The sequence below is a fragment of the Bidens hawaiensis genome, unplaced genomic scaffold (genome assembly GCF_021521415.1).
Source record: "Bidens hawaiensis isolate Kalapana, Puna unplaced genomic scaffold, B.hawaiensis_p1.1 tig00033542_1, whole genome shotgun sequence".
Taxonomy (NCBI): domain Eukaryota; kingdom Viridiplantae; phylum Streptophyta; class Magnoliopsida; order Asterales; family Asteraceae; genus Bidens; species Bidens hawaiensis.
The window spans coordinates 104,312-127,059 of NW_027495758.1; the positions used below are offsets into that span (position 1 = coordinate 104,312).

At 38.8% G+C, this 22,748-nt stretch overlaps 1 protein-coding gene and 1 pseudogene across 1 annotated transcript; both read right to left on the reverse strand.

Moving 5' to 3' along the window:
• Positions 1–9,335: 9,335 nt before the first annotated feature.
• On the reverse strand, positions 9,336–10,721 carry LOC143585043 (squamosa promoter-binding protein 1 pseudogene; annotated as a pseudogene).
• Positions 10,722–19,321: 8,600 nt separating this feature from the next.
• LOC143585051 (uncharacterized) lies at positions 19,322–22,517 on the reverse strand. The gene is made up of 7 exons (XM_077066931.1): positions 22,060–22,517; positions 20,998–21,084; positions 20,710–20,758; positions 20,187–20,283; positions 19,989–20,041; positions 19,850–19,912; positions 19,322–19,757 (listed from the first exon to the last, which is right to left on the reverse strand). The coding sequence occupies exons 1-7, from the start codon at positions 22,491–22,493 to the stop codon at positions 19,467–19,469; spliced, it is 1,074 nt and encodes a 357-aa protein (XP_076923046.1). The 5' UTR covers positions 22,494–22,517; the 3' UTR covers positions 19,322–19,466.
• Positions 22,518–22,748: the final 231 nt, after the last annotated feature.

Below are 22,748 nucleotides of genomic sequence, written 5' to 3' on the forward strand. Positions count from 1 at the left end.
TTCCATTAAATGAAAGTGCCGGTCTATCCGCACGAATCATGAAAGGAAGATGAACACTAACCTATCGACAGCCGCGCGTCGAACGGTTTAAAACAAAATTCTTAAAAAGGTAAGAAAAACCTACACGCAGGTCAGGTATGGGTAAAAGTTTTGCCATCCTACCAAGTGCAAATGACGGTTCTACCCGCGCTGTCACGAAAGAGGAAGCAAAACTTCACACCTATTATCAACCACGTTCAAAGGTTAACTTATCCTCAAAAAGTAAGAAAAACCTACACGCAGGTTAGATAAAAGTTAAAGTTTAGCCATCCTACCAAGTGCAAGTGACGGTTCTACCCGCACAATCACGAAGGAGGAAGCGAAACTTTAACCCACTATCAACCACGTTCGAAGGTTCTTATTCTAAACACTTGGAAAATTGCTATTTTAAACTAAGTATGCAAGTCATAAGTTTATAAAGCAAAGAATCCAATGAAAGGAATAACAATCGTATATTTCAATGATATATTACAACAGTGGCCGGGTAACTACCCGCCTAAAAGAAATCTATACAAAGCTAAGTTTATCCTAGCAGTGGGAAGGGATCTTCAGGATCAGGCTTCAGGGCCACCTCCGCTCGGACCAGCACCGTCAGAGCGCGGCTGCCCAAGGAAAGCCTTAAGGATGTTTAGCCCATCATCAGCAGCAGCAGCTTCGTTCACCTTCTCCACCACTGGATGCGGGAAGGCAGCGTACTGGTTCACAGCTTGGTCATAAGCAGCTTCAGTATTAACATTGAATAAAGGGAAGTTGGAGGGCGGAAAGCCTCTCTCAGCAAACCCTAGACCAAGCAGGAAGCCAGTATTCTCCCCATCCTCATGAGAAGCGTTGAGGGCTGTGCTCATCGCATCGTCATAAGAGGTCTCCGAAAGGACCCGACGCACAACCTACAAGAGAATACAAGTTAGAACATTTTCTAATTACGAGCAGAAAGCGTAAAGAAAAAGTTAAAGATACCTGAGGCAACGCTTCTCGAAGCAGCCATTGGAGGGTAGCTTGACTTTCTTTGTAAGCACGTTCGGCTCCGCTCTTATCAAGGTTGGCAAGTTGAACTTCCTTGGCGGCAGCCTCTTCGACGCTTTTGAGTTTCCTTTCAGTGCGGTCAAGCACCCCCCTCTGGTCAAGGATCTCCTGCAGCTTCTTGGCATCTTCCATTGCCAAGGCGTCATGAGCATGCTGAAGAGCCTTTAATTTGCATTTAAGCTGCTCATTCTCTTCGCGAAGCGGCTCAGCAACAGCTTCAGCCTTGGCAGCCCTCTCAGTTGAGTTTCGCGCAGTCTCCTTGGCCAGCCGAAGCTGTTCATTCACAGCTTGGGCAGCCTTGGAGCGGGCCTCGAGTCGCGCCTGGACTTCAACCTCGAGGGCCTTGAATGCCTTCTCCTTCTCGGCTGCGGCAGCGGCCAACTGCCGGTTCTCCTCCCGAAGAGCCCGCGCTTCAGATACATCTTTGGCGCGAGCTGCTTTTAACTTGTCGTTTTCACGACAAAGCAGCTCGACGCGGGGCTGCGTCCGGGCCTGGAGAACCCGAAGCTCATTGGTTAGCCTACCCTCCTGGTAGCTAGCCATGGCTTCCCCCAACGCACCATGAGGAGCAGCGTGGCGAGCCCAATCCACGCACTCCACAGGGGTGCGAAGGGTTGTTCCTCGGCGTATGTTCCATCTTGGAACATACACTTCATTGGAATCCGACACTGCAAAAGAAACAAAGGCAGTTAGGAAAAGATGACAAAAATATACAAAGGAAAAAGAACCCTACGTACCTGTAGGGTCAATAACAGGCCGATAGCCGCCAAACCCATCACCTGAACCTAAAGGAAATCCATCCAACAGGTCAGGCAGACGGGAAGGTGGCATAGATCGGCGGGAAGCCCGGCGCGTACCTGATGGTCCGGCCGTCGGTGCCGGTGGCGCAGGTATAGTGGCAGCCGCTGTGGTAGCCATTGTTGGCGTCGCCTCCTCAGCAACAGTAACCACCGGCTCCGTGAAAGATGCTGTAAAAATTGCACTCACGGCCGGCGGAGACACCTTCTCAGCTGGAACAGCCTTGGGAAGGCTGGAACCAACGGAAGCAGGCGCAGACGCCTGGGTCGACGCGGTCAGCCTTCCCTCATTGGCGGAGGAATACTTGCTCCAACTCCACCCTGGAATGCGTCAACATCCACACCTGCACAAGCAAAAGTGTTAGAAATTTATTTGAAACAACAAATCTAGACAAGAATTATGGGGGCACTTACGGGGTTTCTTGAGCTTGAACGTACGGACGAGCGGGGGCGAACCCGATGGAGCCGGCCTCTTGACACCGGTAACCGTCGTCGTCGCTACAGCCTCCGGAGCGGTGGTCTCCTCACCACCGGGCTCCCCCGCCACCTCTGCACTATCTGACTCCGAGTCAGATAGGACTACCGGGTCGGCCGTAGAGGCCACCTTCTCCTTGCCTTTCCCGACGGCAGCCTTTTTCTTCCGCACCAGTGGAGGACCTTCTGCGGATTCCTCAGAAGAAGAAATGTCAACTCCAGCAGCAGGCACAGCATTGAGAGGTTCAGGGTAGAAGATAGGCTTACCTGGCCGTCGGTGGCTCAGGATCTCTTGGCCTGGCGGGTAAACCTCCACGAACCGACCCGCGGTCTGCTCTAAGATGGGCAACTCGTTCTCGTCCAGAGCACGAGTACCCATCCGCGCGGGACCATCTTCCTCCCGCGGGTTCAGGAGCGACTGAAGATCGTTCCCCTCTGAAATCAACAAGAAAGTTAGAAAAAATCGAAGTCAGCAAAATGAAACAAGACGTACCATAAGGGACAGAGTTCGAACCATATTCAAGGACGATCGGAACCTTATCCGCATTCGCCGCCTTCCACACCCGGCTCATCCCCAGCATCACCATCGCCGACTCCGGAAAACGGAAAACCGGGGAATGGACCCGGGATATCTTCGAGAACCATTCCGCCTCCTCGTAGTTGAGGGCGGGAAGGTTCGGAAGCGCCTGACCATTCTTGAACTTCATGGCGATGGGGATGGCGCGAGCGGATATGAAGAAGAACTCTCTTCTCCACGAGCGAAGACTCCGCTCGGTGGTACAAATCTTTAAACCCTTGATACGGGTTGTAAGAGTGTACCACCCCTGGATGCACCTCCAAGTGTAGAAGGTCATCAGACGGTCAACGAGGGGCTCAAGGCCCAGTATCCGGCACACCCACTCAAAGTGCCGGACCTTGGCAATGGCCATGGGGTGCACCTCTGTCAGGTGCACACCGTGCCTCTCCAGAACACGGTACACAAACTTTGTCAACGGAAACCTAAGGTTTCCGTAGACAAAGAATGCAGCATAAACCCCGATCTTGCCACTAGGGGCATCGTACACAGTATGGTGGGGTTCAGGAAACTCAGGCTCGAGAGACTCGAGCATGAACTTCCTGACGATATACTGGTACAGATCGACAGGAAGAGAGCACTGGCATTCGCCAGCAGTCTTCTGGTCATCAGCATCATGAGAAGGCATAGTGGAAGAAAGATGAAAAGAGATTTCAGGGTAATGCTTTAATGAACAGAAAAATTCACCGGAAATTACTTGAGAAGAAGAGATGAAAGTGAAAAGTGTGAATTGCAAATAACCCTCTCCCCCTTTATATACTAATCGCAATTAATGCGGTGAATTTAATGCGAAGGAGAGAGAAATCGAAGGTGCAATGAAACTATGACACGTGGCAAAAAGCAGACTGGCAACAGCTGTTGACAGGACATGTGCCAGTAATTTCGCGGCCACGCGCCCGAAAAATCGCGCCCACGCGCCTGAAAAAGCGTCTGGAATGACCATATAATGTCACGTCACCATAACTCCCTGCACGTCCTGACACAGTCAGAAGAAACCGTCGCACGACGTTTCAGAGGTTTGGACTTATCTTTTCACCAACTCTTCGAATTTCAAAATTCAAAAATTCGAAAATATTAAAAAGTAAGCGGGAGAATACCCCTTACCCCTTGGCAAGCAAGTAACCGTAAGACGGATGCAGGTACAGTGTAAAGGCAAAACCCTTCACATACCTAGCACCCGCAGGGAATTGAAGCCAAATAAACCTTGGCAAACAAATAACCGTAAGACGGCTGTGGGTAGTGTTAAGGCAAAACCCTTCACATACCTAACACCCGCAGGGAATTGAAGCCAAGAAAACCTTGGTGAACAAGTAACCGTAAGACGGATGCGGGTACAGTGTTAAGGCAAAACCCTTCACATACCTAGCACCCGCAGGGAATTGAAGCCAAGTACCTCGGCAACCAAGTAACTATAAGACGGGTGCGGGTACAGTGTAAAGGCAAAACCCTTCACATACCTAACACCCGCAGGGAATTGACGCCAGGAATACCTTGGAAGTAAAGTAACCGTAAGACGAGCACAGGTACAGTGTTAAGGCAAAACCCTTCACATACCTAGCGCTCCGCTGGGAATTGAAACCAAGAAGGATCTTCTGGGCAATGCTTGCGGTAACGGAAATAACATCCCCGCATAGCGGGAACGTCGAGAATTACGTTGTTTGAAGCTCCAAGATGGAATTGGTGGTCTTAACATAATTGATCACTATGTTCAAAACTACCAAAACCTCATGGAAAATACATACAACTGGGACTCAATGCTCCTGACTTGCGAGGAGGTTACAGACCTACCCGCATCATACCCAAAGACCAAGCAGGAAACTCGGGCATTTCTGCAAGTGACAAGGACTTCCGCGGAAAGAATCCCCATGGAAAACCTTACAAAACCCTTTTCAAAACCCTTTGCTCAAGTCCAAAAGTTCACCTCATTTTATTAAACACTCATGAGAACATTGGACTGGGGGGACTTGAAGAGGTAGGTCCCAGCAGAGCCCAGTTGGACCCGCAAGACTCACCTTAAACAGGGACGTCTGCGCAGAAACCAACTGGATCCGCAGGACCAACCATGCTCAGAGACGTAACGTCCTTACGCGCAGTACGCAAGCTGGTCCCGCAGGAAATGCCTCCCAATGGTGAAGGACTCCGCCTGTCCCCGCAGCCTCGGATACAAGCCATTAGGGAAGGCCACCCGCGCAGCATGGCTACACGCACAAGGCACTTAGCTCTCAATCACTCAGTGTCACCTGAAGGAATGAGCGAAGCCGGGAACTATCCCGCACAAGGGCGGGAGGGGGAATACTCCCGCCCAAATAAGCCAGTCCGTACGATACAGGAAGATCTTCTGTACTGTACCTGACGAGGTATGGGAAAAAGATCTGACTAAAGATACGACAGCTTATTGACAACAGTATGGCGAGCAGCATGCTCCTACACTGTATGCCGCTGCCTACTCACCAACTACTGCCATACCACGTGCGTAGCCTTCAGTTGGTGGAACAGGAATAGTATACAGCAGGCCTGATCGCTGTCAGCCGCTACCTACCCACCAACTACCAGCAGGGCACGTGCGTAGGCTACTGTTGGTGGAACAGGAACACTGTTGCAGCCGGCCATACCTCTTTGGAAACCTACCTTCGGCTATAAATACCACAAATGGTATGACCATCTCATCTTATCATATCTTATTACATTATCTTATCATATTATCATCATATATACCTGATATCTGCTCTAGCAATCTCTTAATATACTTTTATATTTAAAGAGCAATCTAGTCTGATTCTCACGCCGGAGGGTGGTCACAAGGAGGAACCCCCCCCTTCTCAGTGACGAGCTCACGGTGTCTGTTTTGCAGGTTATCAGAAGAACCATCTTCCAAGGGTCTAACCCCTCGTGGGAAACAGCTCTCCAACCCCTAGGTTACCAGTAATCGGTCGGGGTTCGACAGGTGTTTCTTCAGGTTAGAAGAATCTAACTACAAATGTGGTATTTGTAGACGAATAGTTGGAACTATATATAAATGTAATTACTTAGAAGAACCAAAAATTTTAATTTTGTAGATGATAATCCAAAAATGAAAGTTTACTCTAAAATTTATAATCTTGTATAAAATTAATAATTTTGTCATCATTTAGTAATTAATTTTAAAAAATAACTAAAAGACACTTGCAAACATTTCAAGTTAGTTCTTTTCTTTCTTTTTTTTTTTTTTTTTTGTGGAGAATGATGCATATTATAAAATGTCTTTTAAAAAATTATATGCACTTATCATGTTTGAAGTTTTTAATGGATCTATCATCTATGACAAGGTTCCGGTGAATACGTCACTCTTTCATGATGGTTGCCTTATATTAAATTCCTATCCAATTTATAAAGCTTTATAATATTCCATCACGTTTCTCTTTTTAGATTGAATAGTTGGGAACATGATGTACTAGTTAAATTTTCTTCAATGTTTCCTTCAACATTTGGTACCCTTTGAACTAGTAGCAAGTCTTGTTCGGTTATCAGTTCAGTTTTCAAAACATTATTGCTAAAACCATTGCAAAATTAAGTTATGTATTGATTGGTTTCAACAAGATATGATAGAAACATAACCATTTCATCAAAAATATATAAAATTTTGAACAAAACGCGGGACGAAAACGTTAGCATTTCAGAACTAATTCCTTTTTTTCTTTCGAGGTTCGAAACATGGCAATATTATTTTTCTTTGATAAGTTTAATCCAAAATCACATTTCTTTCCTTAAGTGACTACTACCAAGTACTAAAATTTTTCCGCATTGCACATGGATGCATGTTTTTCTTGTTCGTACTAAAGTGTTGCATGTGCTCACAATAAGAGAAATCATTAAATTATAAGGACACTTAAATATTAAAGTAATTAAGTCGATGACAGCTGAAGTATGTCTTGAAACAGACCCTCCCCTACGCCTCTCATATGCCTTTTGCGTTACCTAGTAGCAGAACCAAAACCTCTTAGTTGAAAGGTCAGTATAAACTTTTTAGATAACGAATTCCAACAAATTTTAACGACAATCAAGTTTGGTTGCACCATTGAACATATATATCCCCACATACCTGTAAAAAAAAGCATGTAATGTGTTTAGTTTCTTTCATATCAATTGCGGGGCGTGCTAAAATTTATACATATATTACAACTAAACAAAATCCGGCCGTTATATATGTATATGTGTGTGTATTTTTGTGAGTCTTGCTCTTTTTGTTCAAAATGTTGTGTTATGTTTCCTAGGAAGGGTACTAAGGTGGTGGTGCCAGCTAAGGTGGTTAGATTGGTAGGGCATGTAATAATGGACAAGTGTAATGTCCCCATAAGTGTAGGCCAGTTTGAAGTTACAACCATTGTGTGATATACACAGTATAAGGTAAAGGAATGGAGTATGTATGGGAGACATTGCCCCATTACACAAAATGGACTTTGAGGGGGATGTTTAGGGCAATCCCACATGCCTATGTGTAGAATTATTGTTACTTTTTATCCATTTTATTTTATGAAATTTTGATTTTATGTTTTATACTAAATCCCAAAGGTGGGATGTTTTTGCTTAGACTAAAATCAAATACAATTGTTACATAAATGCCCTTATTGTATGTTCTCTTACGCGCTAATACTATCTTGAAAATATATGTTAATAGAATTTTTTACACTTAATTTAAAGACTTTTTAAAATGTAGTTAACTAAACTTAAACATGTCACATGAATTCTTATTATAAACATTTATGTTTCTTAGGTTCCTTTGAACAATTTCTTTCACCGAAACATTTCAACGAAAACAGACTTACATTAAAGATTATCAACACTTTTTTAAATTCAAAAGTGAAGATAAAGATGGACTTAAAGTTGTTTGAAATGGTTTAAATATCGTTATCTTTTAGTTGTATTTGATGTTGGATAGGAGTTGTGGAGAACACGGTGAGAGTAGGTTAAATAGTATGTGTTTTTGATTTCTTTAAGTATATTTGAAGTACGAAGTTTGTTATCAAGAAATAATGTGTGTCATTTTCTTGTCTAAATGTTTTTCTAACTTAGAAAAAGTATGAGATTATTTTATGAGCACTTATCGCTTGTAAATTTGTACCCGTGAACCCAAACACGATCTCCACTATCACTTTAATATAAACAAAATAAGGTGTCATAATTGAATGTTTTAAATACATAAAAATCACAAAAATAGGCATCATTTCGTTTCAAAGAGTATAAAACGGGAAGTTTGATTTTGTGTTTTTTGGGCAAACTATCTTCACATCCAGGGGATTTTCTTATTTAACTTTGTTTATAGTGGAATCAGGTCCACCAAAAAGGAGAAATTGTGGGCTTTAAATTGGATTTCTTAAAAAATGAGAGTACACCGGGCCCAAAAAGAAGAAACTGGGGGTGTCAAGCCCGACTATAGGCAATTAAGTGTATTGGGTAAGGATATTTGGGTTTATCGTTTTAGTTTATTGATCAAGCAACTTAGAGCTTATAAGTTACTTAAAGTGGGCTTGCTCATTATTTCAACTTTTTTGTTTTATTTAGAATTTTTATTGGCTTTTATTATTTAAATAGGTTAAAAGGGCGGGAAAAAAAAAAGAGTTTAATCATACGAGGTATCAATTATCATCCTAAGAATTGTGAGCGGCATATCTAGTCTTAAAGTCCTGATTCACCCATGTTTAGAGTTGAACTTATTTGATTCACGATTGTTGCCCATGAGAAGCCACGCCATCACTATTGCTCTCCCCTCGCTCTGTCTTTGCTTCTTTCCTCCCTCTCTAGGGGTTTATAGAAGGACTGAGGGTGGGAGTTAACAGGAAGTTAATCCTCTATCCAATCTCCTTCCTCTCAAACACCGTTTCTTTTCCCATCCACTTCCCCTCACTCTCGTTACTTTTGACTTCACCCCTTCTAGATGTCACAATTATGAGATGAAATGAATGAAGTCATGACTATAAAACATAAAAAGTAGAGATGACTAATTTAAAAATTACTTATATAATTAGTAGTCGTTTGCCGGCTTAGAAATGAGAATGACGAAACAAAGATTATAATTATGTTTCTTTGGTTTCGAACCAAAAATATGTTGTGTTATAGAAGTAAAATAAATATCTTTAATGATGCCCTTAGACAATGAATAAGTTGCTTAAGAAAATACATTGTTGGGTAAATAAAAATAAACTATTTAGATTTCTTCTCTCATAACCCTTTCAATATATGTAGAGGAGGTTGTGTAAATAATGTCATTTAGAAAAGGATTTAACAATAGTAGTTCCAAAATTTAGTCTAAAAAACAGGTGATCGTCTGTGATCATATGATAAAATCACATCCTTCGACAATATAAGCTAAAGGAGACACACACTACTTTTAGGCGTTAATACTATTAATTCATATAAGCACGCATCAACTATTATCATTACAACCAAACATACTAAGCACCATAGACAACAAACTACACATAAATTTGCGAAATTAGGTCAAATCACGTGAAATTTGACCATTTCCATAGGAGGAAATGACAGAAGACGGAGAGAGAGCATACTCGCGCATTTATTTTAATTTGCATACCACATTCTCTTCCACCACCATCTTGAAAAACCTTCACCTATCGTCAATTTCTCCATACACAAGCTCCCTCCTGGTACCTTTAAACTCGATCGAGCTTTTCCTACGTCTCTCATTGTGCCCCGCAAGACGTCTCCTACAACTTCTCTTGGCATCATCGAATTCAGAAACCTCATGAAACCTATACCAATTTCATCAAACAATGGGTATTTCATTTCATTTAGGTAATTCAAATAATAAGCTGGGCGTGCATCATTTTGTTGTATGGTATTGTACAAATCAATGTTGCATAAGAAAGGGTTTCATAATTCATGTAGTTGTGTTGTACATCATCTTAAAGTATGTTTTGTCTATTTCTAGTACTTGTAGTACGTGTACAAGTGAGTACTGTTCAAATAATTAATGGTGCTCATGTGAAAGAAAACATAAATACTTCATGGATACTTGATGGAGCTTGTTTTAGCAATAGTGGTCCAACTACACAAGTCTAGCTTTCATGCTTCATAATCCCTGACAAAATATACAATCTAACCACCTAGAGTTGTTAAGAGTGGTTATATGTTAAATTTAGTAGAACCAAAATCAGAGGATCCAAGTTCAAAACTTGATTAGCACAAAAAAAAATAGACAACTCTTATGATGTCACGTCAATCTCCATTTGACGAGCTTTTTATCGATTTGAATATGTAATGTTGCTGTGAATTCAGATCTCCTAGATTAGTCGGATTATGCGAATCTTTCACACCTAGATAACATAGCTAAAGGATTTGTGTAGATTATAATAACCAAATATGCAAATTTAACATGAAAAGTAATTGTACTATTGTAGTGTTATCAACTTAACTTATAATGAAACTATAAGGTGTTTGTGTTTTAAGATTAACATGTTAAGTTTATAACTAATCATTAGAATCCTTAAGAGTATAATTAACGACTGTGGATGCTAAATTAATTACCGGCTACATTGTTGACAAAACCTTTGATGAACTCCTTGAACGATCACAGCTTGAGCCTTTGCATGGAGCTCACACACTTTATGTCTACGATGATACTGCTTGGCTTCACTTAGATCAACCGTACAGTTGTCGGCTTGGCAACACTGCGTGACACTTCACGATCCACCACCCCCTTTCTTCTTCTGCTTCTTCACATCACCACCACAATCGGACGATATTATAGCACCATGGTTATGATCACTGGTCACATCTTTTTTCATCTTCATCTTTTGTTTAGAGGAAGTTTCACTTTCCATTTTTTATTTTTGAGAGTCTTCAAACCAAGTACTCAATTTATAGTGAAAGAAAGTACAAATGGTTTTATCACAATGTTATCTTGCTAAATGCTAATGTCATATATGTACCGTATATCATGTTTATGTTTTTTTTATAACTAGTATGATTTCATGACATTTTGAAATGAATTATTTGATATATGTAATTTATAATGTTTTTTGTTAGTTATCTTTTTATTAATTGCATGCTAATTAAGGCTAATTAAGAATGAGGAAGTGGTGGAATGAGGAAAAGATGTACCTTGGGTGTTTGTTTGTATGTGTAAACTGAAAAGACTATTAATGCGAAATGAAGTCCGTATGCATTTCTCATGTGTGGGGGACAGGGTCCGGTGTCATGGTTTGGCACCAACCTTTTGTGTTAAAAAATTATTACTTTCTTTCAATCAAGAGTAAAAACAATAATAATTTTGTGTGTAGATTGATAAGATTTGTGAATAATTAGAAAGATGGTTTCATGATAATCAAACATGAATTAAAATTAAGTTAGGAGCGAAGATGATTAAATCATGCAGCAGATGTCCTTAGGTTAATATATCAGCAATCTGAAGAACAGTGGGTGCGCAATTAAAACAAAGTCTGTGAGCAACCACAATATCTTGTATTAAGTGCAAATCAATTTCGAGATGTTTGATGTGCTGGTGAAAGAGTTGTTAGGTATGTAGCACCAAGATTGTCACACCACAATGTGGGTGGGCTACATAGTGGAATCAAAGCTTGTGTAGTTTAGACATATAATCTAACGGAGTTTTGTTGTAGTTTGAGTAAGGTCCCACTACTTTGCCACAATACATATAATGATTATATGTGTTGTTTCTTGGAGCTCTAGTTGATAAAATTAAATCCGAAAAAAAAATTGTATCCAATGGTAGACCGGTGATCACATGTGCATCCAACCCAGTCATCGTCATCATAACAAGATACTAAGGTATGTAGACCTGCGAATTGTGAGGCCATGGGTGATAAGTCCTATTAAGAGCGGAGAGTAGCGCATGGCCTCCCACCAAATCAGGCGTTTCATGCTTGGGGAATTTATTGGACTTATTGTTTGGAGAACCAGGTTAAGCATGAAGCAAACATTAAACAATTCGGTATGTTTTAGTTTATTATTGATCGAAAAATACCCAAAGAGTATAAATACGCATACAAACCATAAATAAGGAAAAATACATCCCAAATAATATATTTTCTATACTCCCCCGCATGTTGGAGCATGGAGATCACAAATGCCTAACTTGTCGAGTAGAAACCGCAATTGTCTAGAACCAAGAGCTTTCGTGAACAAGTCTGCAATTTGTTCCTTGGTATCAATGTGTAAGGGCTCAATCTCCTTCGACTCCACACGTTCTCTGACAAAGTAGCAATCCATTTCGACATGCTTCATGCGTTCATGAAAAACGGGATTATTGGCTATGTGTTTAACAGCTAAGTTATCACAAAATAATTGTGTCGGGCCGGTCTGGGAAGCATCCAAATGTTTCAAGAGCCATCGAACCCATAAAACTTCACTTACTGTCGATGCCATAGCCCGATATTCAGCTTCAGCGGAAGACCTGGATACAACAGACTGCCTTTTTGATTTCCAAGAAATAGGAGCCCCACCAAAAAGCAAAACATAACCGGTTCGTGATTGTCTTGTATCTTGACACCCAAGCCAATCCGAATCTGTATAGCCAATGAGATTCACCCCACCATTTTTTTGGAAGTAAAATACCTTGACCAGGAGTGGACTTTAAGTATCTGAGAACTCTTATAGCTGCTTCTATATGATTATGTCGAGGATCAGAAATGAATTGACTTAGAACGTTGACTGAATAAGTTATGTCGGGTCTAGTGGCTTGTAAATAGAGGAGTCGACCCACTAATTGCCTATACTTTCCAGCATCCACACACACTTCTTCATCATCCCTACCAAGTTTGGTTTTCTGTTCCATAGGGAAAGCACTTGGTTTACAACCCAACATGCCACTATCTTCTAAGATGTCCATCACATATTTTCTTTGGCTTAGAACAAGGCCATCTTTTGTTTGTGCTACTTCAATTCCCAAAAAATGTTTTAGAACATCAAGATCTTTGATACTGAATTTTCTATCAAGAAAACTCTTTGTTTCTTCAATTTTCTTTGAGTTGTTACCCACAATGATAACATCATCTACATAAATAAGAGCTGCCACAAAGATACTTGCTGTTTTAAATATAAAAAGTGAGTGATCTGGTTTGGATTGTTCAAAGCCAAACTCGTGCAATGCAGATGTAAACTTTTGATACCAATTCCTGGATGCCTGTTTCAGACCATAGAGGGATTTCTTCAGTTTACAAACCTTTCTTTCCTTCCCTTTGTCAAAACCTTGTGGGATCTTCATATAAATTTCTTCGTCCAATTCGCCATGCAAAAATGCATTATTGACATCCAACTGATGAATTATCCAATTTTTCTTTACTGCAACTGCCAAGAGTGTACGAACGGTAACAAGTTTTGCCACCGGGGCAAAAGTGTCATGGAAGTCAATACCTTCCATTTGAGTGAAACCCTTTGCCACCAACCTTGCTTTGTATCTTTCTATCTCTCTATTTGGCTTGTATTTTAATTTGTACACCCACTTTGAATCTATGGCTCGTTTTCCCTCTGGTAGATCCTCAAGGGTCCATGTGCCATTAGTCTCAAGTGTCTGTATTTCTTTCCTCATCGCCTATATCCAATTTGCATTCTGAACAGCTTGCTTGAAAGTCTTTGGCTCATCATTCAAACTAATGGCTGTTAAGAAAGCTTTATGCGAATCAGAAAATTTATCGTAAGAAATAAAATTGGCAATAGGGTATACCGTCGAGGATTGTTGATTAGACTCGGATGAAGCTCTATCAATGGATGGCGGGAGATTCACAACATAATCATTGAATCGAGCAGGACGAGTTATACTTCGTTTTTCCCTGATGGGCTCTTCAGTTTCTGTTTGGTTCATGGGCTCGGTCACATTGGCCTGCCCAATATTTTCAGTTTGGGCCATGGGTTCTGCCACTTGGATTGGCCCTTCAGTTTGTGGCAAATTGCCACAGTTTGTATCATTTTGCATGACATCACCTTCATGCATATTCTCTTCCACGTCATTGTTTGGGCTATCGGGTTCCGGCTCATTTTCTTCATGTGGATTGCTCATGTTTATGTGTGGATTTTGATCATCATAATACCATGTTGGAAACTCGAAAATTTCTGGTTCCTCATGTTCCTCATGGTCAATGTGTGAGTCATAAGGAAATGTGTTTTCAACAAACCTCACGTCTCTAGACACAATTATCTTCCCATTCTTTACATCATAAATCTTGTAACCCTTGGTACCTCGTGGATAACCCAAAAATATTCCCGGTCTCCCCCGTTCCTCAAACTTGTTACCCCTCGTTTCAATGCTACGATAGTATGCAAGGCACCCAAAAACCTTTAAACTTTCATAATCAGGTTTTTGCCCATAGACGATCACATAAGGAGTCTTATTTTGAATAACTTCCGAAGGAAGCCGATTTATAATGTAGGCTGCTGTCATGATGCATTCTCTCCAAAAACGCGTGGGCAACCTGGCTTCAAATTTCAAAGCCCTTGCCGTTTCGAGGAGATGACGGTGTTTTCGCTCCACCACTCCGTTTTGTTGCGGGGTATGTGGACATGTGGTCTCTAGAAGAATACCATGCTCAGTGTAAAAATTGAGCATTCTGTTCGAGGTGAATTCACATCCATTGTCACTTCTAATTCTCTTGGCATTCTTATTAAACTGTGTGTTAATCATTTTGTGAAAAGCAATTAAAGCATCACTCGCTTCTGACTTGTGTTTTAAAAGGAACACCCACGCCGACCGACTAAAATCATCAACTATGGTTAAAAAATAGTTGGCACCTATGAGTGATGAAGTTCTATACCTTCCCCAAATATCACAATGTAAAAGCTCAAAACAACTTTGGGTTTTTATTGAACTTAGTGGAAAAGATAGTCTGGTAAATTTAGCTCTAGTGCAAGAATCACAAAACGTACCATTTGTTCCCAAAGAGTCATTCATAACAAAATCCAGAGTACAAAGTTTTCCATGCGAAGCATGTCCAAGACGTTTATGCCATAAGTCACTAACAATTGCCATTGCTTTTCTCTCGCTTCCCACCATACTTATCTGATAGAGTCCTTGTTTGCATTTACCCATCCCAATCAACTTTCTCGAGTTCAAGGCATGCATAACACAGAATTCAGGGAAAAAAGTTACAGCGCATTGTAAATCATTCGCTAAACGACTAACTGATAGGAGATTGCAAGTAAACGTTGGAACGTGTAAAACATTCTTAATTTCTATTCCGTTGGGTAAGATGCATGACCCTCTTCCTTCCATTGGAACATATGAACTGTTGGGAATAGTAACAGGCAACTCACTTGTCCTTTTCAAATCATTATTAAACCAATCGAGCCTGTGGGTAATGTGATCGGTAGCACCTGAATCCACAACCCACTTGCTACTAGCATCGAATTTACCTCCCATGTTGGCGATAGGTGGAACCTCGCCTTTAGGAGCAAACATTCTAAAAAATTGTTTGTATTGTACGTTGTTTAAACCGAGAATAGGGATGTTCTCAGCTTCTGTATAAGCCACATTCACATTATGTTTTTCTCTTTCTACTGACATGCTTATTATTATTATTATTATTATTATATTACAAACTCCAAAGTTAAATTGCAACACCTTCTTATAAAAAAATAACCATACCAACCTTCTTTGAAACAAGTTCTTCCTAACCACATAGCTCGAATTCCAACTTCTCTTTTCCTTTTTTTTTTTTTAATTTATCCCTTTTCCCTTCTTTTGTTTTGATTCAGAAGGTTGCGATGGATTACGATTAGGAGAGAGGCCAGATATTGAGTGGTCGACGATGGGATCGGTGATGACCGTGAACAACTCCGACGAGTCCCGGCTGTAGATTGAAGATACTGTTTTCCGACGGTGGGATTATGATGGTGCAGGTCGTCGGTGGTGGAGTTTGGTTAGGATTTAGGTGATGAGCAGATGGTTATGGTTTGCCAGGGATGAAGGCTGTAGGATGGCAGCGGTGGTGTGGACCGGCGACTGTGACTGTTTAGGGGGGAATAGTATGTACAGGCGATGGTGATGAAGACTATCATGTCGTGTGAAGAGACTGTAGATAATAATAATCTATGAGATATTGATTTAGACGAAGGATCAAATAGAAAAGGATTTTTTTGTGAGAATTGGATGGCAAATGGCAAATAACAAAATAATTACAAACAGGCAATATGGCACTTTGACAAAATCTTTGGTTTTGGCAACTCCTACATTCGATGGTTACCCAAATATTTTCCTTCACTTATGAATTTATGAACCATGGTATCACATATCGTTGATCAATCTTTCAAGCTTTTCAATTTGATACAACGGAGGATAACAACACAATACTTACATCAAACGTACCAACACATATTTAACAACACAATGTCTATTAGATGTGGATAACACATAACAAAATTTAATTAGCGCTATACAAACGATAACATCACAACAAAAATTCTAATCAATATAATTTATATTTTACAACACAATGTAAATTCTAATTACCAAAAAATAAATTTTATAATAGCACAGTATAGATTCTAAACAGCACAATATCAATTCTAAAGGGAAACACATACCATTTCTGATGCATAAAAAACAATAGTTGATTTTTAATTTATTCTTGGCAATTAGTGAATTTTTTTTATTGATTCGTACTTAATCTTGGCAATCCATAAATTTTTAATTTGATTTGCCGTTCATTTTCGGTAACTGACGGGATTATAGTCATTGGTGGTTTTTTTACGGATTTAATTTGATCGACCAACCTAAAATTAGTAACTAAATGTCCAGTTCGCCCTTTATTATTTGTCAAAACATCGTAACATTTATCATTTTGTCACTGTATTAATCTTAACCATTGATTTAATTAGATTTTTGTGGATGAGTGGTCAGGACCACTTTCACGTTTTTCACAATAATAAATTTTGTATGGTAACTACCTGTTGTAATTATTTTATCATAACTACGGGATATGATTTTAATAGGTTTCTTTTATAATGATTGTCATTGTATTCCTATAAATATAGTTAATTAATAATAAACAGTATGAAAGTTTTCTATCATTCTACACTTAATTTTGAATTAGATTTTGTTTTACAAAAGAAAAAAAAAATTATTTTATTTTTGACATGGTGTTAATAAACTAAATAGTAGGGCAAATATGATAAAAATTCAACATATTTTCTGATTTTGCTCATAAAAATCCTTCAACTCGACTATTACATATAAAAGTCCTTCCACTTGTTGAATTTGAACATAAAAGTCCTTCAATTCAACTTTTGAATATAAAAGTCCTTCAACTTGACTTTTACATATAAACCCTAGTAAACTGAAAGTTTGAAACAACAACTCATGGTTACGAACATGAAACGAACAATCGGCAGATTTTTGCAACATGAAATCGACATGAGGTATGTAATCTTAATATAAGTTAATAAATAAACTTGAAATCGAACCACAAAAATGAACATATATATATATATATATATATATCGTCTTTTATTATTCTTGTTTGATATCACCGATTTGTGTTTCTTGATTGTTCATCCTTACAATTTTTTACATTCTTGCTTGATAATATCCATATATTAAGTTTTATAGTTATTAAGTTTCATGTCATTTGAGTATTTGGCCGTATGTATGTTTGTTACTTATCTAGTGTATTATGGCTATCTTAGTATCAAGTTAATATTAAATTATTATTAACGGTAGTAATATGGTTTCTTCAAACATTATTTTGTTTTTGTAGATGCTATTTATTTACGAGTTATATGCGTGTTTTCATAAAATGGAGTAATACCCAAATAATGAATATGATGATTATAGTGACATTACTTATGAAGCAAGTCATGAAGATTATAATTGTTAGACTCGTTATCAATGGACCTTAAAGATGAGAATCTTGTTACTACTTTATATGTAAAAGTTGAGTTAATGGACTTTTATATGCAAAAGTTGAGTTGATGGACTTTTATATTTAAAATGAACAAGTGGAAGGACTTTTATATGCAAAAGTCGAGTTGAGAGACTTTTGTGAACAAAAAAAGAATGAAAAATTGGATTTTAATAATCCCAACTTTCTGTTATTAGCCAATAATAATCCTAACTTTGTTTATTCTCACCAGTGGTCCCAAATTTAAAAAAGTTGGCTCTCAATGGTCCCCCGTTAGAAAAACCTAATGGTTTAAATTTTTTCCGAATTTCAAACTGATTATTAGGGCTTTTGATTGGAAGGAGGATACGAGTCGATTAACGTAAAATTTAGCTTGAAATGATGCTTCAAATGACTTGATTAGTGCTTCAAATCGGGTGTTTGAATTTAAAATTAACAAAAATTAAACTGTTTGGAGTATCGTTCCGAGCTAAGTTTTACATCAATCGACTCGTATCATTCTTCCGATCAAAAGCCCTAAAAAATCAGTTTGAAATTCGGAAAAAACTTAACGTTGTTAGTGTTTTTTTTTAAACAGGGAACCATTAAGAGCCAACTTTTTTAAATTTGGGACCACGAATAAACTAAGTTGGAAGTATTATCGCCCAATAACATAAAATTGGAATTAATAAACCCCATTTTCTGGCTTTTTGTGGTATTTGCCCTAGTAAATAATATTGTTTTCATTTTTAGCTGTAAAAAGTTACCCCTTTTAAATAAATAAAAATTGTATCAATTTCTAGTTGTAAAAATGATACTCATTGCTTTACTACTTCACGAAAAATATTATTTAGTCTAGTATTCTACAAAGTTAACCCTTTCAAATAAAAAAATTGTATTTATTATCAGATGTAAAAGTAATAACCTTTGTTCTACTACTTCATGAAAAATATTCTTTAGTTTACACTATTGCACTTTACACTAATAATTCTATTTTCTTTTTGCTCGCGTTCGATCGTGGAACCTCCCCACTAAAAGGCAAATGCATCTTCCAAGTGGGCTAGGCAAGTAGGCCGACACTAGCTATAAGTTGTGTATGTTACACGTGCCAAACCAAACATCGGCATTTGGAGGCCTAAGAAATCAAAAATATGTTATGGTAGGGCTGTGCATGATAGCAACTGCTAATGGTTACTTTCCGGTAGGGATGGATTTGGTGTGATTGCCCTTAATCCTATACCTTAAGTCTTAACCCCACATGTTCCCTCAAGTACACTCGCTAGAGATGGGTTGTTTGACTCTTATGTAATCAAGTAATTAATCACAAGTTTGTTGTGTTTATCAAAACATTTAAGAAAATAGTTATTATAACTACAGTTCATATCAATGAGATTTAATACCTGACGTTACACGCATTATTCTATATTTCCATCATTATGGAGTTAACACATGACATTACGCGACACTATATGTTGCCTTTGCTTTTCTTTCGTGTAACATCAAACGTCCTTCTGGTCATATCTAGCTTTTCTTTCGCAAGCATTCTTTCGTATTCTCATCGTGTTAGATTAAAAACACGTACACACTCAGTAAATGATGACAATTTTCTCATGCTATATCACACAATGAACTCACATTACATGCTCTAAATGTACGGTCTCAAGTGTCACCAAATCGGCATTTTACCTCTTACAATAACATTTGAAGATAAATTTCAAAAATAACAAAAAAAGAGACTTACAAATCACCTGTCGTCATGGGACTAGATTCTGATGACTTCTCGGTTGTTTCCACATCCATTGTCATAGCATCGCTGACATCAGAATCCACCTCTGTCATAATTTCATCCCTGTCTGTTTCCATTGCCTCGGGTGGGGCTCCATTCTCCATTATAGTATCGGATCGCAGTTGCGGGCTTGGGTTTGGGTTTGAAGCCTCGGTTACTTTGTTGGGTCCATTTGGTGTTGTTATTAGTGATGATGGATACTGATTAGTAGAGATGGTCAAAGTTGATGTCACAGACAGATTCTGTAAACACATGGATTGCAATGAATCATCACCATTATTATATGATGAGTCGTAACGTTTAATGATCCAAAAAGTGAATAAATAAAACTTACCTTTTCTAAAGCCAGAGCAAGCTTTGAGAGATTTGGATACAAGCTTCGTGCATCCAATACAATCTTGTAAACAAACAAAAAGCAAATTAAAAACTTGAATGCATAAATTCACATTAAAGTAATAGGTGGTCACAATCACCTCAGATAACCTTTGTAGAGTAAATGGTGGCCCATCAACAAAGCTATGAAGAGCTGCAAAACATAAGCAGAAAAAATGTAAATTCGCAAGAATTTCGCACTATCAAAAGATTGGAAACGTATAAGATTATAAATTGACAGTTGAGGCGATTAAATAAAAAAAAATAAAAAATTAGAAGGTACATGATTGTGGAAGTACCATCATCCAACCTTTTCACCAACTCAGCATGTGTCTCTCCGAGTGATACTTTTTGTTGCTCAATTGTCATTTTTGCTTGTGGGTATTCAGAAATGACCTGCCGCAAAAAAATGATAATAAGAAATTATATACTAATTTTCAATTTCATGTAGGAGTAGGACGCTAGGTAGCAATTTCGACCCGTTTACTTATGAATGGGTCGATTTGCGATATGTTTTATGACTTTATCTCTAACATGCCAAACTGGTAAAAAAAATAGCTATTATCAAACAAGTCAGGAGTCACTCACCAACCGTAATTTTAACGCATGAAACCAGATAACCCTGAATCATTTAAATCAAAATACAAATTTTTGGTAATCATATTTGAAAAGAAATGTTTTGATTAACCTAAACCACAACAAAAGATTGTGACTTGACGCATTAAGCCCCCCCCCCCCAACACATTTGGTCACCTCTATTGAACAGTAAACACATGCATCCAAAATATTTATAATCTTGTAGGTTGGCATACCTCCCCATACCTGCTTTAAGTGACGAGACAACATGCCTTTCAATCTTTCCCAATCATACCTGCAGTGCCACGTAACAAAAGGAGAGCTGAATTATGGTCCACAATGACAATGAGCATAAAGAGAAGTAAATGTGAAGTTCCAGTTGAACATGTATAAGAAAGGCATGTAAAATCAGGAAACAATAAAACGAGTATCCAAAATGTAAACGACTCCTCCCATCAAGAAATCCAGCAGCTATCAGTGATATTATATTTAAAAAATTAAAAAATATCAGTTAATTAACAGCAATGTGCATACCAAAACTCTCCTGTGGCTGCAATGACTTTCAGAACACTTCTTACTTCCTCTTCTTGTTCAACAGTTTCTTGCCTCATCTCCCTGCTCCTGAGATTCACAATCATAAAAAAGGTGAGTTAAAGTTACAATGTTAAGACAAGAAAAAAACAATCATTCATCAAGATATACTTGGGTACCCAATGATGAGCCATTACCTACCTAACAACTCCATAGATATGCCTATAAAGGATATCATAAGCAATAGCCAAATATCAACAATCCAAATAAGATGAGTATGGTGAATTAGGGGTGTAAATGAGCCAAGCCCGAGCTTGACTAGGCTTGAGCTCAGCTAATTTTGACTTACAAGAGCTCGTGCTCGTGCTCGGCTTGTTTCGAGCTCTTTTTCTAACGCTCAAGCTTGGTTCATGAGTCGTTTTTTCAAGCTTGGGCTCGAACTTGTTTATTAATTAATGTATATACATTTTTAATGATTTTTATATATTTTGAAAAGAGCCTTAAACAAGCCTAAACTCAAATTGAGCTCGTGTAGTACCTTAAACAAGCAAAATTTCGGCTCGAGCTCGCGTGTGCAGTGTGAAATCAAAAGAAAGAAGTCCAGACAAGGTAAAACTTAATAATAGACAAGGCTCAGCAATCCTAAATGAGCTTCCCATACAAAGCTCGAGCTGGAGTCGATAACTAAACACGCTTTATTTGAGGTTTTATTTGAAATAAAAAAAACTTGGCTCGAGCTCGGGTGTGCAGTGTGAAATCAAAGATAGAAGTCCAGACAAAGTAAAACTTAATAATAGACAAGGTTCGGCAAGCCTAAACGAGCTTCTCATACAAAGCTCGAGCTGGGCTCGATAACTAAACAAACTTTATTTGAGGTTTTATTTGAAATAAAAAAAACTTGGCTCGTTTTGAGCTTTTTATCCGTTTGCACCCCTAATGGTGATTGCCAACCAAATCAACATTAGAAAAGGATTTCTACTTCATTTAGTTAAACAAATATACTGAGTATCCCCGCGAAGATCAAATCTGCTAAAAAAGTAAAGTAATCAGCAATAAAACACTCACTCATGATTTTCAGGAGAAGCAATCAAATTTTCATGACTATTATCCGTGACATCAGAAGCCATGACCGAATGCTCCACAGTTTCAGTTATCGTCGTGCCCTCTGACGGAGGAAGTGTTGACTGGTTCAAGATTTCATTGGTCTGTGTGTCTGCAACCGGAGGCAGAGTAGACTCCCCTGATGGTGCAGTTTCTTGTGTATTTGTAACCTCATCCAATGCTGTTTGCTCAGTTTCCTGTGTGTTTGCAACCTGAGACAGTGAAGCTTCAGCTGTGGGCACGTTTGTAACCAGAACCGGTGATTGCTCCAATGTTTCAGTCACCTGCGTCTGATCAACCACAGGCGGTGCTGTTTGATCCAAAGTGTCAGTAGTCTCTGTGCTTACAACCGGAAGCATAGCTGAATTCTCGATAGTTTCAGTTGCCTGTGTCTCCATTAAAACCTTCTTGTATACACCTGAAAAAACTGTCAAAATCATCTTTCAATAACATCTTTCACATATCTTGAAAAAATAAACAATTATATGTGCAGGAACAGAATCATGAAAGAACTCATTCTTCGCCGGAGAACTAGAGAGCTCCATACTGCATATATGCAGTAAGTCGTATACGTCTATATGTAGTGTATACCGCGTATGTTCAGTATATAATACTGCATACATAAACTGCACATATGAAGTACATACTTCATA

Excerpts from the sequence above, each read along its gene's own strand:
- LOC143585051 (XM_077066931.1), bottom strand. The coding sequence starts at position 22,493 with ATGGAGACACAGGCAACTGAAACTATCGAGAATTCAGCTATGCTTCCG. Across the intron at positions 21,085-22,059 it reads GCTTCTCCTGAAAATCATGA|GAGCAGGGAGATGAGGCAAG; the intron begins GTGAGTGTTTTA and ends TGTGAATCTCAG. Across the intron at positions 19,913-19,988 it reads CTCTACAAAGGTTATCTGAG|ATTGTATTGGATGCACGAAG; the intron begins GTGATTGTGACC and ends TTTGTTTACAAG.